Raw genomic sequence first — 13,230 nt, 5'->3', positions numbered from 1 at the left:
TATCTTACGGTTTCAAAGTCAGAAGTCTGGATTTCACTGGGCTAAAACCAAGGTATCAGCAGTATTGGGTTCCTTCCGGAAGCTCTAGGTGAGAATCCATTTGCTTACCTTTCCCAGCTTCTAGAGGTTGCTGTACTTCTTTTTTCTTTGTTTTTAAGATTTTATTTATTTATTTGTCAGAAAGATTGAGAGACAGAGCGTGCACAAGCAGGGGGAGCGGCAGGCAGAGGGAGAAGCAGGCTCCCCACAGAGCAGGGAGCCCAATGCGGAGCTCAATGTGGGGCTCAATCCCAAGACCCTGGGTTCATGACCTGAGCTGAAGGCGATGGAGCCCCCCAGGTGCCCTGAGGTTGCTGTACTTCCTGACTCACAGTTCCCTTCCATCCTCAAAGCTGGAAATGGTATCACTTGCTCAGTCTCTGCTTCCATCATCACATCTCCTCCTTTGACTCTCTTGCCTCCCTCTTTCCTTGTCACCTGTGATTATATTAGGCTCCCCTAGGTTATCCAGGATAATCTCCCAATCTCAAAATCTGAAACATAATCACATCCACAAAGACCCTTTTGCCCAGGTAAGATAACACAGTCACAGGGGCTATGGATTAGAACAGGGACATTATTCTGCCTACCATGTTCACTTGAAATGTCTAAAGTTAAAAATTATCTTCAGGCTCCTCCTGAAGAAAAGATGTCAAATGCTTTTAATCCAACCTCCCTTCAATCTTTCGTGTTATTTATATATGACATTATAATTCTATCTCAATTTTTCTAATCTCAATTTACATTTTCTAAACCATTATTAGATTTGCCCATGTATTTAACAATATATTCTCTCAGTAATATCTTGGATCTTTACTTTCTAGAGAGCTCATTATTCTTTAAGTACATCCTTCAGGATTTCCTTCAGAGAGGATCTATGAATAATAAACTGTTCCAGACTTGGTTGCCCATGTATTTATTCATAATGGAACAGTAGCCAAGTACAGAATTTTAGGTTAACTTTACTGGTCCTCAGCATGTGACAAATATTATTTCATTTCTTTCTAACATTTATAAATATAGAAGTCAGTGTATATAAAAATATATATATATAAATATACAAATAAATATATATATATACACACACAAGTTGGTGATCAACTTGCTCTTCTTTCATGCATTGGGTTTCTGGTTAATTTTTTTTTTAAAGATTTTATTTATTTATTTGAGAGAGAGAGAATGAGAGAGAGCACATGAGAGGGGGGAGGGTCAGAGGGAGAAGCAGACTCCCTGCCAAGCAGGGAGCCCGATGCGGGACTCGATCCAGGGACTCCAGGATCATGACCTGAGCCAAAGTCAGTCGCTTAACCAACTGAGCCACCCAGGCGCCCTCTGGTTAATTTTTTATTGAGAAATAAATGACATATAACATGGCTTTTGGTTAATTTTAAGATTTCTTTTTGTCTTTGTAGTTCTGCAGTCCCACCTAGATGTGTCTAGGTACTGATTTTGTTTTTATTTATCTTCTTTGGTACTTGGTATGTTATCTAATTATCTATTTAGCCTATTCCTCTCATACTCTCTCTAGTGTGCTAGAACTCCTTTAGGTGTATTTTTGGTCTTCTCATTCTGATGTCTGTAACTCTAAAGCACTCTTTTGTAATTCCATCCCTTAACTAGTCTATGCAGCCTTCTGGTAGGATTTCGTGGATTTTTCATCCAATCCACTACTGCTCTCTTCAGCTGCATCTAATCTCTCCAACTCAGAAATTGAGATTTTAAGTATAACTACATTCCTTTTATAAACGTTTTATTTTCCTCAATTTTCAAATTAACTTCTTTCCCAAAAAATATCTTATTCTCATATTTCATTTTTTGGTGTGATCGTTCAATCATGTAAATATGATTTTTTAAAATAATCCCAGCTTTTTAAATTATTCTTTACTGGAATTCCTGGCTCTTACAATTGAAGATGCTGTCATTTTGTGCTTTGAAATTCTCTTGTGAACTCATTTAGTTGTACTTTATTTGCAGTTGCCTTGTGTGGTGTCAATCAAGAGAGGGCCCCTTCAGAGTAGTTTTAACTATGCTTTCAACAACAAGTGTTTCAATGTTGAAATCCTATTTTTGGTAATGAATACCCAGACAAGCTGTTTTTTTTCCTGACTTGGGGTAATGACTGAAACAGAATGCTTCTTGTTGACAAACTGTCCTTGTTTGCTGAGCTTCTACCAGATCCCACTTTTATCAAGGGTGGAGTTATCTAAGGGTTCTGGCTATATGCAATCATTTCAGCACCACTTCCCCACTTTGCAAAGCCTCAAAGTTTTTTCTTCATGTGTTAAACCTAAGAATCCAGATTTTTAGGTCCAACAAACTCCTCTCAGGGCAGCTACCACTTTAACTCAGAAGCTCCACATTTTTTTTCGCTTTCTTTCTTTCTTTTTCTTTCTTTCTTCCTCTTTCTTTCTTTCTCTTTCTTTCTTTCCTTTCTTTCTTTCCTTTGCTCATCTGTGCATATAAAAGGATTTTTATTGTATTTTTTCTACAATTCCAAGATGTCTCTAATGGGAACACTTTATGATTATCTAGTAAGTCAGATTATCATATAATTAAAGGAAGTGGATACAATTTGTAACCTACCATATGGTAATTAATATAGAGAAATACATATCTACTGTTAACATTAGAACTTAATGTACATAGAATCAAGCCATATAGGTCTTATTCTATTATTACACTTTATATTATGCGGCTTCCTTTTCCAAACTATTAAAAAGACTGTATAACTGCCTCAATGAGATGTTCACATTGACCTCAAATAATATTTTACTTTTTTTTCAAAGATAGCTTCCTACAAGTGGAGATTATGTTAATTATGAATTATTGTAAAAATTAGTAATCACTACAATACTGCCATTTCCCTTCCACAAGGTTGCAGCAGAAAGAAAATTTGTGTGGACAGCCGTGGATATGAATGGACTACAGAATGAAGTAACTTAATATCAACAATTAATCATTATAACTTTTTACTATTCCTTCTGGCAAATATCTGACAGACATGATTTCTATAAAATAGATACAGAATCAATCCTTGATTACTAGAGTAAAGGAGAGAAGGGTAGAGTTCAAAAAAGATGAAACATAACCTTAAATAATATATTTTCAACACAAGGCACAAAATGGACTTAATATCAACTTAATACATTTAAATCATATTCAGTATTTAGGAATATGTTTACTGTTCTGCAGTTATAAATAGCAAAATAATACAAATTTGATAAGTAATCACATGAATTTCTTCACAAAGAATCACCTGAACTTTTATTATTCCTGTGGGTCTCTTAGCTAAGAACACCTCTCTGATATTTCACTAGGATTCAGGGAAGGCAGAAAAGGAGACCCTCTTGCAGGTTATCATTTCTTCTTCCTTTTCTCAATTAATTCCACCCTTAAATATTTGGCTCTGGTTTGTTTTAGCAGCCATGCTTTCTCCTGTCTCTGGTTTATACTGCATATCAGAGATATCTTTGGTCTAGAGAGGACCTACTGCAGAGACCTCTCATTGGACTGCAAGGGAGTGGGTCATACCCAAAGTGCAATACACACAATGCAGTGTTACAATGTGCTATCTACTGATAACTGTGTATTTCCAAACAACAAAAACAGCACAACATATTTTCACTACTTTAAATTTTTAAATGTTTTTTCTCAAATAGGCAATTATTTTTTATTCTGATGAATCTGAAAAAACTAGTTGATCCATTCTGGATATATGAAAGTTGGCTGTTATCATTTGATACATTAATCTTCACTGCACAAAACATCTTTTCTTTTGTATATAGAAGATAATCTTATCAATATTTGCATATGCCTTAAAAATCTACTGCTCCAACTGAATTAATGCTTTAAAGTAGGTTAATTTTTGTTAATTATTAAAAAGTAAATAGCAAAGAAAAAGAAAATTTCATGAACTAAACAGACAGAATGTCCGTCAGCACTGAGTGTCTTAATATTTAAACCTTGTTTTTGTAAAATTAAAAAAAAAATCTTTCTGAAAATGCATGCCCAAATTAGAAAGACAACTCTAAATAAATGAGGGAAGACACACTGAAATTTTATCCCATGAAAGTTAATCACTCGAAATACCATACCCTCAACTTCTAAGTTAAACCAGTGTACAGAACCCTTTTCAAATATTCAAGACACAAAACTAAAAACTTTATACATCTGAACAAAACATTCATTGGAACACTTGTTCCCAGGATTATAAGTGAAAATTTTTAAAATCCAAGTGATTGCTTGACAGCCACTGAGGAAGACCCTCACTATCCCCTACTCACCTCTCCACTGAGCAACGACCTCCAAATATATCATATTTCACCAGCTTCTAATCACAGAATTTGCCTCCCCGCCCTATCCTGACCCAAACCCACTCTTCTCAGAGGATCTAAAGTGAATAATACAGTAGGAAAAAACGAATGGCCCTGAATCATCCAAATCTAGTGGTTGACATTTCTAGAGTTTCCATCCTCACTGTCTTTCTTGATGTGTAGTTTCTCAATTCTTCCTCTGATTTTAAGTACTACATAGAATTTTCTCCCTCTGCCAAAAAATTCCAGAGAGACACCTCTTTCGGTGCTCAACTTGGGCAAATTTGGTCTCTGTGGCTCAAAACCAACAAAAACTGATGTAGGAAAATATCTCCCCATGGTGGTGGAACATATTCAGAACCTGAATATAACTACTGATGAAGAGGAATGAAAAAGGTTTGCTGACATTTTTATTATAAGTAAATGATCAGATATATTTAGCCCTTTTCTGCATCAGAAGATATAAAAATCAAATTTATCACAGGGATACCATGCCTGGATGTATAGGCTGTGCACTGCTTAATTCTCGGGGTACATTTACATACACAACAATGTAAAAAGTTCCCTCCACTGTTGCGTAGTGCACAACCTAAACAATTAGATTGGTTGGATTCATTAGGTGCCTCTTATATGCCAAGCAGTGGATGAAAGGGAAGAACACAAAGATAAGTGAAAAAGGCTTCTACCCTGAAGACAAAGAAGAGGGTTACACACAGTCATTTCTGTAATGTGATAAGGGCCCCACAATCAATGAGTTAGAGGCCTGGGGAATTGTATTAAATAATGAATAGTTCTATTTTGCAATTCCCTTTGCCAGCAAACAAATGGAGAAAGAAACACCCACGACAGATGATACTGAATAATATGGTAATGCAGAAAATTAAAGAATCACATAAAAATCACAATCTTCACCGTAGGGCCAAGAATCACTGAGTGTAAAGTATATTCAGATGTAGATGGAAAGGGATTTTTTTTCTTTTTCTAAACATACAATACATCATATCATAATGCGTGAGGCTGCAACATAGCTATTTGATTTACATAATGTGAAACAAGGGACTTCATCTGTGACTAAACAACATGATAAAACTATGACAAATGCACTGCTTATTTTCAAGGGCACTTAGAGTCCTTGACCCAGCCAGTTTCTACTCAACAAACAAATGAATAAAGCAAATTATTTCAAAAAAAACCCGCAAGGTCTTTTCTCCAAAAGCACTGAATGTACCCCTCAGTACTACTGAAGAATAAATTGTGAGCATCATTTTAAAAAACTCTGATCAGACTGTAATTCTTAATCTTCAATTCTTCCATTGTCAACCTATTTCAAGAGGGCCCAAATAATGTATTTTTAACTTCATAATAATCAAAGTTTTGAGAGGCGGGTGATGGGGGATAGTGATTTGTTTGCTGCCTAGACCTGTGATTATGCAGATTGAAATTCTCTCATCCTTGGCTCGTGTGGGCTCAGCGCGCCTGAAGACGGCATCACAGAGTTTCATAATGTGAGTTTATGGAAATGATACTGTTAGAATCTGGCAACTGGGAAGGCCAATAAATTCTGTTCAAGTTCTGATTTATATTGAAAAAAAATGAAATGTAGCCTTTAATTTCCAAGAATGAAGATGCATCTGAGAATAAGTCTCACAGTGCAGTTTTATAGTGCCCTGGGATATACCTATAAATGATTCATTCAGAAATTATTCTATGAGTTGTATCAAATTAATATATTTCTACCATTTGTATATCTTATTAAATTTTCTATCTTACTTGCCAATGGCATTAGTTTAAAACTAACTTTCAGAAATATTGCATGCACATAAACCAAAAACATTTCAGTAAATATGAGAAGCAAAGCATCATTAACAAAATTAAAGTCTAAATTTAAGAGTATTTTCCAAAGAAACTTACGTCTTCTTCACGATTTCAAGGAGAACTGTGATAGTTACACTAAGAAATCATAGAGTTGACAGCTGAGAGGACATGTTTTGTGTTTCTGTTACTACGAGCCCATAAGCACTGGGTCAGCTTTAAAATATTTACTTCATTGTATCACACAGAACAATTTAATAAATTTATTATGGCAGATAGGTTTGGATTTATGAAAACATTATTTGTTTTACTTGAAACCCAAATTAACAGCTATCTAAAATTCCTTCCTAATGTGCTCACATAACATAACAATGTTTAATAATTATCTAAGATAAGAATATATTAGAAACTAGTCATTCTGAGGCTAGCTTGTCTCATGTGGACGAGACCATGGAATCCATGGAGATTTAAATTTTTATTTTATCTTTCATAACTTCCTTACAAAGCTAAAGATTTGATCACCTTTATGTTTACACTAAAAAGGGATTCTTCTACTTCAATTACTCAAACCTTTAATTTAGACTTTACTGATCAAATGGTGCTAGGCCACTTAGAACAGACATAATACATTCCCTCTGGTGGGCTGATTTTCATTGTTATGGCACTGATATGGAATGATATGGAGAAACAGGGATCCTTCAAATAAGTCTGATTCCCAGGAGGAAATAAAAGGAGAATTATTAGTCAGCAGCTACCAGTATTTTATGTGTGTATATCCTTTGATAGTTTTTTCCTATTTTCAACCAAAAATTTTTCTATTTTCTATTTTATTTCTATTTATTCCCATGTGATCCAAAAATCAAAAGCAATCTATTAGGTCTTATTCTAAGTTCTAGCTATCAGAGTACAAAAAATTGAAATCAACATTTCTACTAAAGGACTGAAGAGGTGTACAAAGATTTTTTTTTTTTCCATTAAACATGAAATGACAGCAAAACCATAGCAAAGTTTACCCCTCAACAAAGGCTTCTGCATTGGGTTTTGAACAGAAATCCTGTTTAGACAATGAAACGTTGATTTTCTTTTTTTTTTTCATTTTTTTACTTTTTTATTTTATTATGTTATGTTAATCACCATACATTACATCATTAGTTTTTGATGTAGTGTTCCATGATTCACTGTTTGCATATAACACCCAGTGCTCCATATTGAATGGAGCACTGGGTGTTATATGAAACGTTGATTTTCTTTTTATTTGTTATTTTTTTAAAAGATTTTATTTATTTATTTGACAGAGAGAGACACAGAGAGAGAGGGAACACAAGCAGGGAGAGTGGGAGAGGGAGAAGCAGGCTTCCCGCCGAGCAGAAAGCCCGATGCGGGGCTCAATCTCAGGATCCTGGGATCATGACCTGAGCTGAAGGCAGACACTTAACGACTGAGCCACCCAGGTGCCCCAAAACGTTGATTTTCTATCCATAACTAAAAGACCCCTTAGAAATAACCATGTCAGAATGCATTAGCCACAAATGAGTTTTATATACTTGTCACCTGATGAGATCTGTCTTCCTTCTCATGGTTGTTAGGTGTTCAAAATAATGCTTCTGAGACTGAAGCGGATGATACTCATAATTTGATTACTAATTCATATATTTTTCTCATTAAAATGTAGTGTATTTCTTATAGAAATTTAAGAAATACAAGAATAAAGTTAAAACATTAGCTTATAATCCCACTATCTGGGAATACTTATAGTTAACATTTTAAAGTTTATTTCTACAGTTTTATTTCCTATGTATTCGTATAACTAAATACATTGTATATAACTAAATACATGTAAAATACATATAATATTAGGATCATACTCTCTACATGCAAGTCTTCCCCCACCAATACTGTGATGTTAATTTCACTCCTCATTTCTAATACCACTTTTCTCTTCAAAGTCCTGAAAAAAGAAACTGTTGTGTCCACTATTTTTTAAATATGTTATAAAGGTTTAAAAGCCACTCTTAACTAATCCTTCTTACCTCCCTTGTTGCTAGTTTTCCCTAGCAATATAAGACAAAATAAAATGATGATTCTAGTGATGATTCTTAAATGTGTTAAGATAATGTGGGATGAAATTATAATTCTTTCTAAATTTTTTTGAGTGTAGTTGACACACAATGTTACAAAATTATCATTTTATAAAAAAGGAAAGTGAATTTTAACTATGGGCTGACAAAACTATAAATATAAAAACACTTATAATAATACAACAAATGGTCTTTCTGAGAGTAGGTCTTCCACATGAGTACGAGTCTACACACAGGATCTTACACAATTATTTGTTTGGAGTAAAATTATTGAACATTCACTGTTTGGTAGATATTATATAAGATGTCTTATATTTTTGACCTGGTACTACTATCCTCATTTTGTTGATAATGACAAGACTCAGAGAGGTCATTTAATCAATTCAAAATCACCAGCCAATATTTGGACAAACACAGGTCATTTCTATTTGATCATCTTTCTTACTGAGTTTTAATCTTTTTTATATTTATATACTATATATGTGTATACACATACATACAAATATAATTTCCAATAAAAATGCTTTGGTAGACAGAAGTATTGCCACTATTTTCTCCAATCCAGGGCTTGTCTTTTCATTTTCATATCAATGTCTTTTGGACATAAGATGGTTTAAATTTTGAAGAAGTCCAAATGATTATTTTTAAGAATTTTTGATTAGTGCTTTTCTTGTATACTATCCAAGAAATTATTATCCTCCCTATAGTCATGTAGATATTCTCCATTTTTCTTTCTTTCTTTTTTTTTTTTTACTAGGAATTTGATAGCTGTAGCTTTCATGTAGCTTTCTATGCTCCATTACGAATTAACATCACATAAGTTGTAAAAGCAGGGTTGAAATTCATTTTTTTTCACATGGTTACCCAGATGTTGTAGAGTCATCTCATTGATAGACTATCTTCCCATCACTCAATTATATTGGTGGGTTTTTTGAGAGTCAACTGACCATATATGTATGGTTATATTTCCAGATTCTTTATTCCACTTCATTCATCTTTACCAAGTTTCTGCCCAAACCCCATTGTTTTGATTACCAAAGCTTTATAATAGGTTTTGAAATCAGATAATATAAGCCCACTCAGTTTATTCTTCTTTTACAAAATTGTTTTGACTCTTCTATATCTTTTCTTTTTCCAAATACATGTTGGAATCAGCTTGCCAATTTCTACAAAAAAAAAAAAAAAGCTGGCACAAACTTTCATTGAGATTATAGTGACTCTCAGTCAATGTGAGGAAGATGGACATCTTGATAATATTTAGTCTTCCAATAAATAAAAACCTTTATTTAGATCTTTAATTTCTCTCAGCAGTGCTATGGAGGTATCATTTTAGAGGTTTTACACATTTTTTTATTTTTCTTATATCTTTTATGGTTTTGGAGGTTACCATAAAATTTTTCCAACTGTTCATTTCTACTATATATATAAATAAAATTGTTTTTATAAATTGACTTTATATTCTGTGGCCTTGAAAAATCCAGTTATAACTTCTGGCAATTTTGCTGCTTTATTTCTTAAAATTTTCTTTGTACCGAGGTGTATCATCTGTGAAGAGAAATGCTTTTAATTTTTTCTTCCCAATATGTATACCTTTCTTTTTCTTTTTCCCACCTTATTATACTGGCTCTGATCTTCAGTACAAAACTGAATAGAAGTATAAGAGTGGACATCCTTGCCTTGCTTCCAATTCTAATGGGAAAACATTTGTTTTTCACCATTAAGCGTGATGTTAGCTGTAGATTTTTTTGTGTATGCATGTGTAGATACCCTTTCATAGATTAAGAAAGCACGTTTAAGAATTCATTGAGAGGGGCACCTGGGTGGCTCAGTCAGTTAAGCGTCTGACTCTTGATTTCAGCACAGGTCATGATCTCAGGGTCCTGATACTGAGCCCGGCACCAAGCTCAATGTTCAGCAGGGAGTCAGGCCTGCATCAACCTCCATGCTCAGAGGTTCTTTCTCTCCCTCTTCCCCTCCTTCCACTCTCTCTGTCTGTCTCTTTCAAATAAATAAATCTTTTTAAAAAGTTCATTGAGAATTTTTGTTGATACATACATTAGAGATACCATTTTTATTGTCTTTTGGACTCATTTTTTTCTGATAGGAAGTCAGTCATCGATCTTAGGATTGTTTCCTCTGTGTAACGTATCTCTTTCTCTGGCCAATCTAAAACTTATTTTCGGTATCTTTGGTTTTCACTCATTTACCTAAGATACACCTAGGTCTATAAGGGCTATGTTTTTTTTTTCCATCAATTTGGGAAACAATTTTGCCATTACATCTTCAAATAATTTTTCTTACCCATTCTCACTCTCTTCTGTTGAGATTCCAATTACAATACTTTGAACGGTAAATGCAACATCTGAACTATCTCAGGGTCAGTTTTTATTGACTACTTTTCCTTGACCATGGGTCACATTTTCATGTTTCTTTGCTTGGCTAATTTTTATTATGTTTGAGACATGTTAAAGAGATTCAGGATTCTGTTATCTTCCTCTGAAGAGGGCTGACTCTTGTTTCAGAAGGCAGTTCAATTACTGGCAGGTCACTCTGAACTTAGCAAGGTTTGAGTTTATTCCTTGGTAGGGAGGATCTATCTAAAGCTCAAGATAATTCCCAAGCTTTTGTAAATTGGTGGGACTCAACCTCCAAATTCTATCTTCCCTAATTATCTTACAGGTGCTTGGTTTCAGACTTTGTTAGGGTAGATCAGAGTAGACATTTCTCCAGGTCAGTGTCCCTACTATGAAGGCTCGGCCTTCCTGTTTTCTCAGCTAAGTACCAGGAGTGATGACAAGGTATTAATAAAGTTGCTCCACTCTTGTGGCCTGAATCTACTCAATTCCTAGCATCTTTTAAAAATCTAACCTCCGTAGTTATAGCACTCTGATGCTTTTGGAAAGTTCCTATCTATATATATTCAGACCAACCTTGCAAAGTACTCACAGATGGTCTACACATGGACTTCTTGGCACCATTCCTTGCATGGGACCCTCATCTATGGTATCCTCAGCAGGACCGCTGTGCTTTACCTAGATTCCAGCTTGCTGCACCAAAGAATTGTCCCAGCAAGAAGCTGGGTTGACTGTGGGGCTCACTTAATAAATTGTCCTTCTTTCAGAGATTGCAGTATTGCACTGCTCATGCTCCAATGACTAAAGCATTTGCCTCACGAATATTCTTCAGTTTTATCATTGTTTATTGTATAAGTCCAGTAGCAGGTCCACCTACATAGCTGGAAGTGGAAGTCCAAGTGTGTTCTTGCAATATATTTTTTTCACCTTTATGAATAATTTATAACTAGAATAGTTTTTATATAATTCAGCAACAAGAAGCTATCATGAAGTCAATAGACCCAATACAGAAAATCATGGTTAGATGTTACTATGTATTCTGTGATGTGAAATGTCAATTCTATTGATACTAACGTGCCAGAGAATAATGAATTACTAGTCATTTTTAATAACTCTAAGCAAGAAATTTATTATTACTAACAGAGAGTGCTCTTATAGAGTATATTGTTGCTCATTATTTCACCTTTTTATATTTACCCTTAATGCTGCATTACAAATATGTGTTAGTAGTAGGGACATTCACAATGTAAACAAAAATTAATTAGCTAGAGGTTTAATTGAAACTTTTTTCTCAGATGGTAACATTAAGTTTATAAATTGCTGAGTTTAACATATTGGGTGCTTTATTCATATGGTGATGACTGTTGAAGTTCCACCAAAATTGAGCCATCATCAATGGCTATGTCTTCATATCAGAAATTGAGGGTAAAAATCTTTTTTGAATTAACTAGCCAGAAGTTTTGTCAATATGCCATCCAAAATGTGCCTGTTCAGAAATCAGTTATTATAAATTGAGGGAGATGACAAAAATCATTATGCCAAAAGTTTTTTGGAACACAAAACCTGGAATAAAAGCATTCTCTGAAGAAATTAATCCAATTAACAGCACAGCCATCAAATTAGGAATGTCATTTAATTGGCTTTGGAAAATTTACCTTGTTATAAGTATAGCTGCATCCACTGAAGTCATGTCCTCTCCCCAGCTTGTTGACATCTCTAAATGTATATCATTCTTTTTGCCAAATTCTTCGTGCTGCCACTTACAAAAACTCTCTAGCATTTTCTCTCCATGGTGCCCAATATATAGATCTGCCTGCAAAAGAAGATATTTCACTTTAAGGCAAATTATTCTCAGATATACAAAAAACTAAAAACTGAGGAGACATCATGAATTACTAAAGCAGACTGCTGACCATAACAACATTAATTAGAACCTGGAAGACATTCAGAATTAATTTAGCCTGAGCTAAAAATCTTGAAACTTTGTGAGGGTAAAATAACTACAAAATCTGTTCCATACTATTCTGAAAAAGAAGAGCAGTGTATTAAAAATGTGGAACTTTGAGACTTAAATGACTTAATTATTTCTACAACTTAGAAACAAATGTTTTCCAAAGATCTAGTTAAGCAGCATACTAAAACAGTACCACAGAATATTCTCTGTCTAAAATGAATTACAGATAAGAAAAGGTTTCAAAAGCACATGTTTAAATAAGAAAATAAAACTGTCATTAAAAATCACTTTTAAAAATTACATCTTGGAAAGTTAAGGTCTGTTGTCAGGAATCTTGGAAACTAAGAACATTCCATTTTTAGAATAAAACTGAGGTATTAACCAAATCTAAAGGCCAGTTTCATGTATAGTTTAAGGGACTTAGTGGATATTTCTGGATTTTCAAGTCAATAAAAAACATACTCCTCACATTCACTTTACTTAAAAGTACCTGAACACAACTTCTCACCCACTTAATTGAACAAAAAACTCAAGACTTTCTTACTGGAGTTTCATGGAGCAGAATAAGCTTTATCACACGAAGATTGACCTGCACACCAAGACTCTTGTGTTGGAAAAGGTTAAAAACCTAAAAACAAATAAAAATAAAAATCCTAAAATAAAACTGAAAATCATATTTA

General features: G+C 34.1%; 1 protein-coding gene across 1 annotated transcript in view; it reads right to left on the bottom strand.

The window, feature by feature from the left end:
- The window catches only part of ADAMTS19 (ADAM metallopeptidase with thrombospondin type 1 motif 19), a 253,350-nt gene that overhangs the window by 177,181 nt on the left and 62,939 nt on the right, over nt 1–13,230 (bottom strand). Inside the window, exons 5-6 of the mRNA XM_035014047.1 lie at nt 13,095–13,178; nt 12,252–12,409 (exon numbers count right to left, since the gene is read on the bottom strand). Coding sequence (XP_034869938.1) covers nt 12,252–12,409; nt 13,095–13,178 — 242 coding nt within the window. The remainder of the gene's footprint in view (nt 1–12,251; nt 12,410–13,094; nt 13,179–13,230) is intronic.

The sequence above is a fragment of the Mirounga leonina genome, unplaced genomic scaffold, assembly GCF_011800145.1.
Source record: "Mirounga leonina isolate KUSES-001 unplaced genomic scaffold, KU_Mleo_1.0 Mir_168, whole genome shotgun sequence".
Classification (NCBI taxonomy): Eukaryota; Metazoa; Chordata; class Mammalia; order Carnivora; family Phocidae; genus Mirounga; species Mirounga leonina.
The sequence above is the reverse complement of the archived record's forward strand: the minus strand, read 5'-3'. Positions and strand labels throughout refer to the sequence as shown.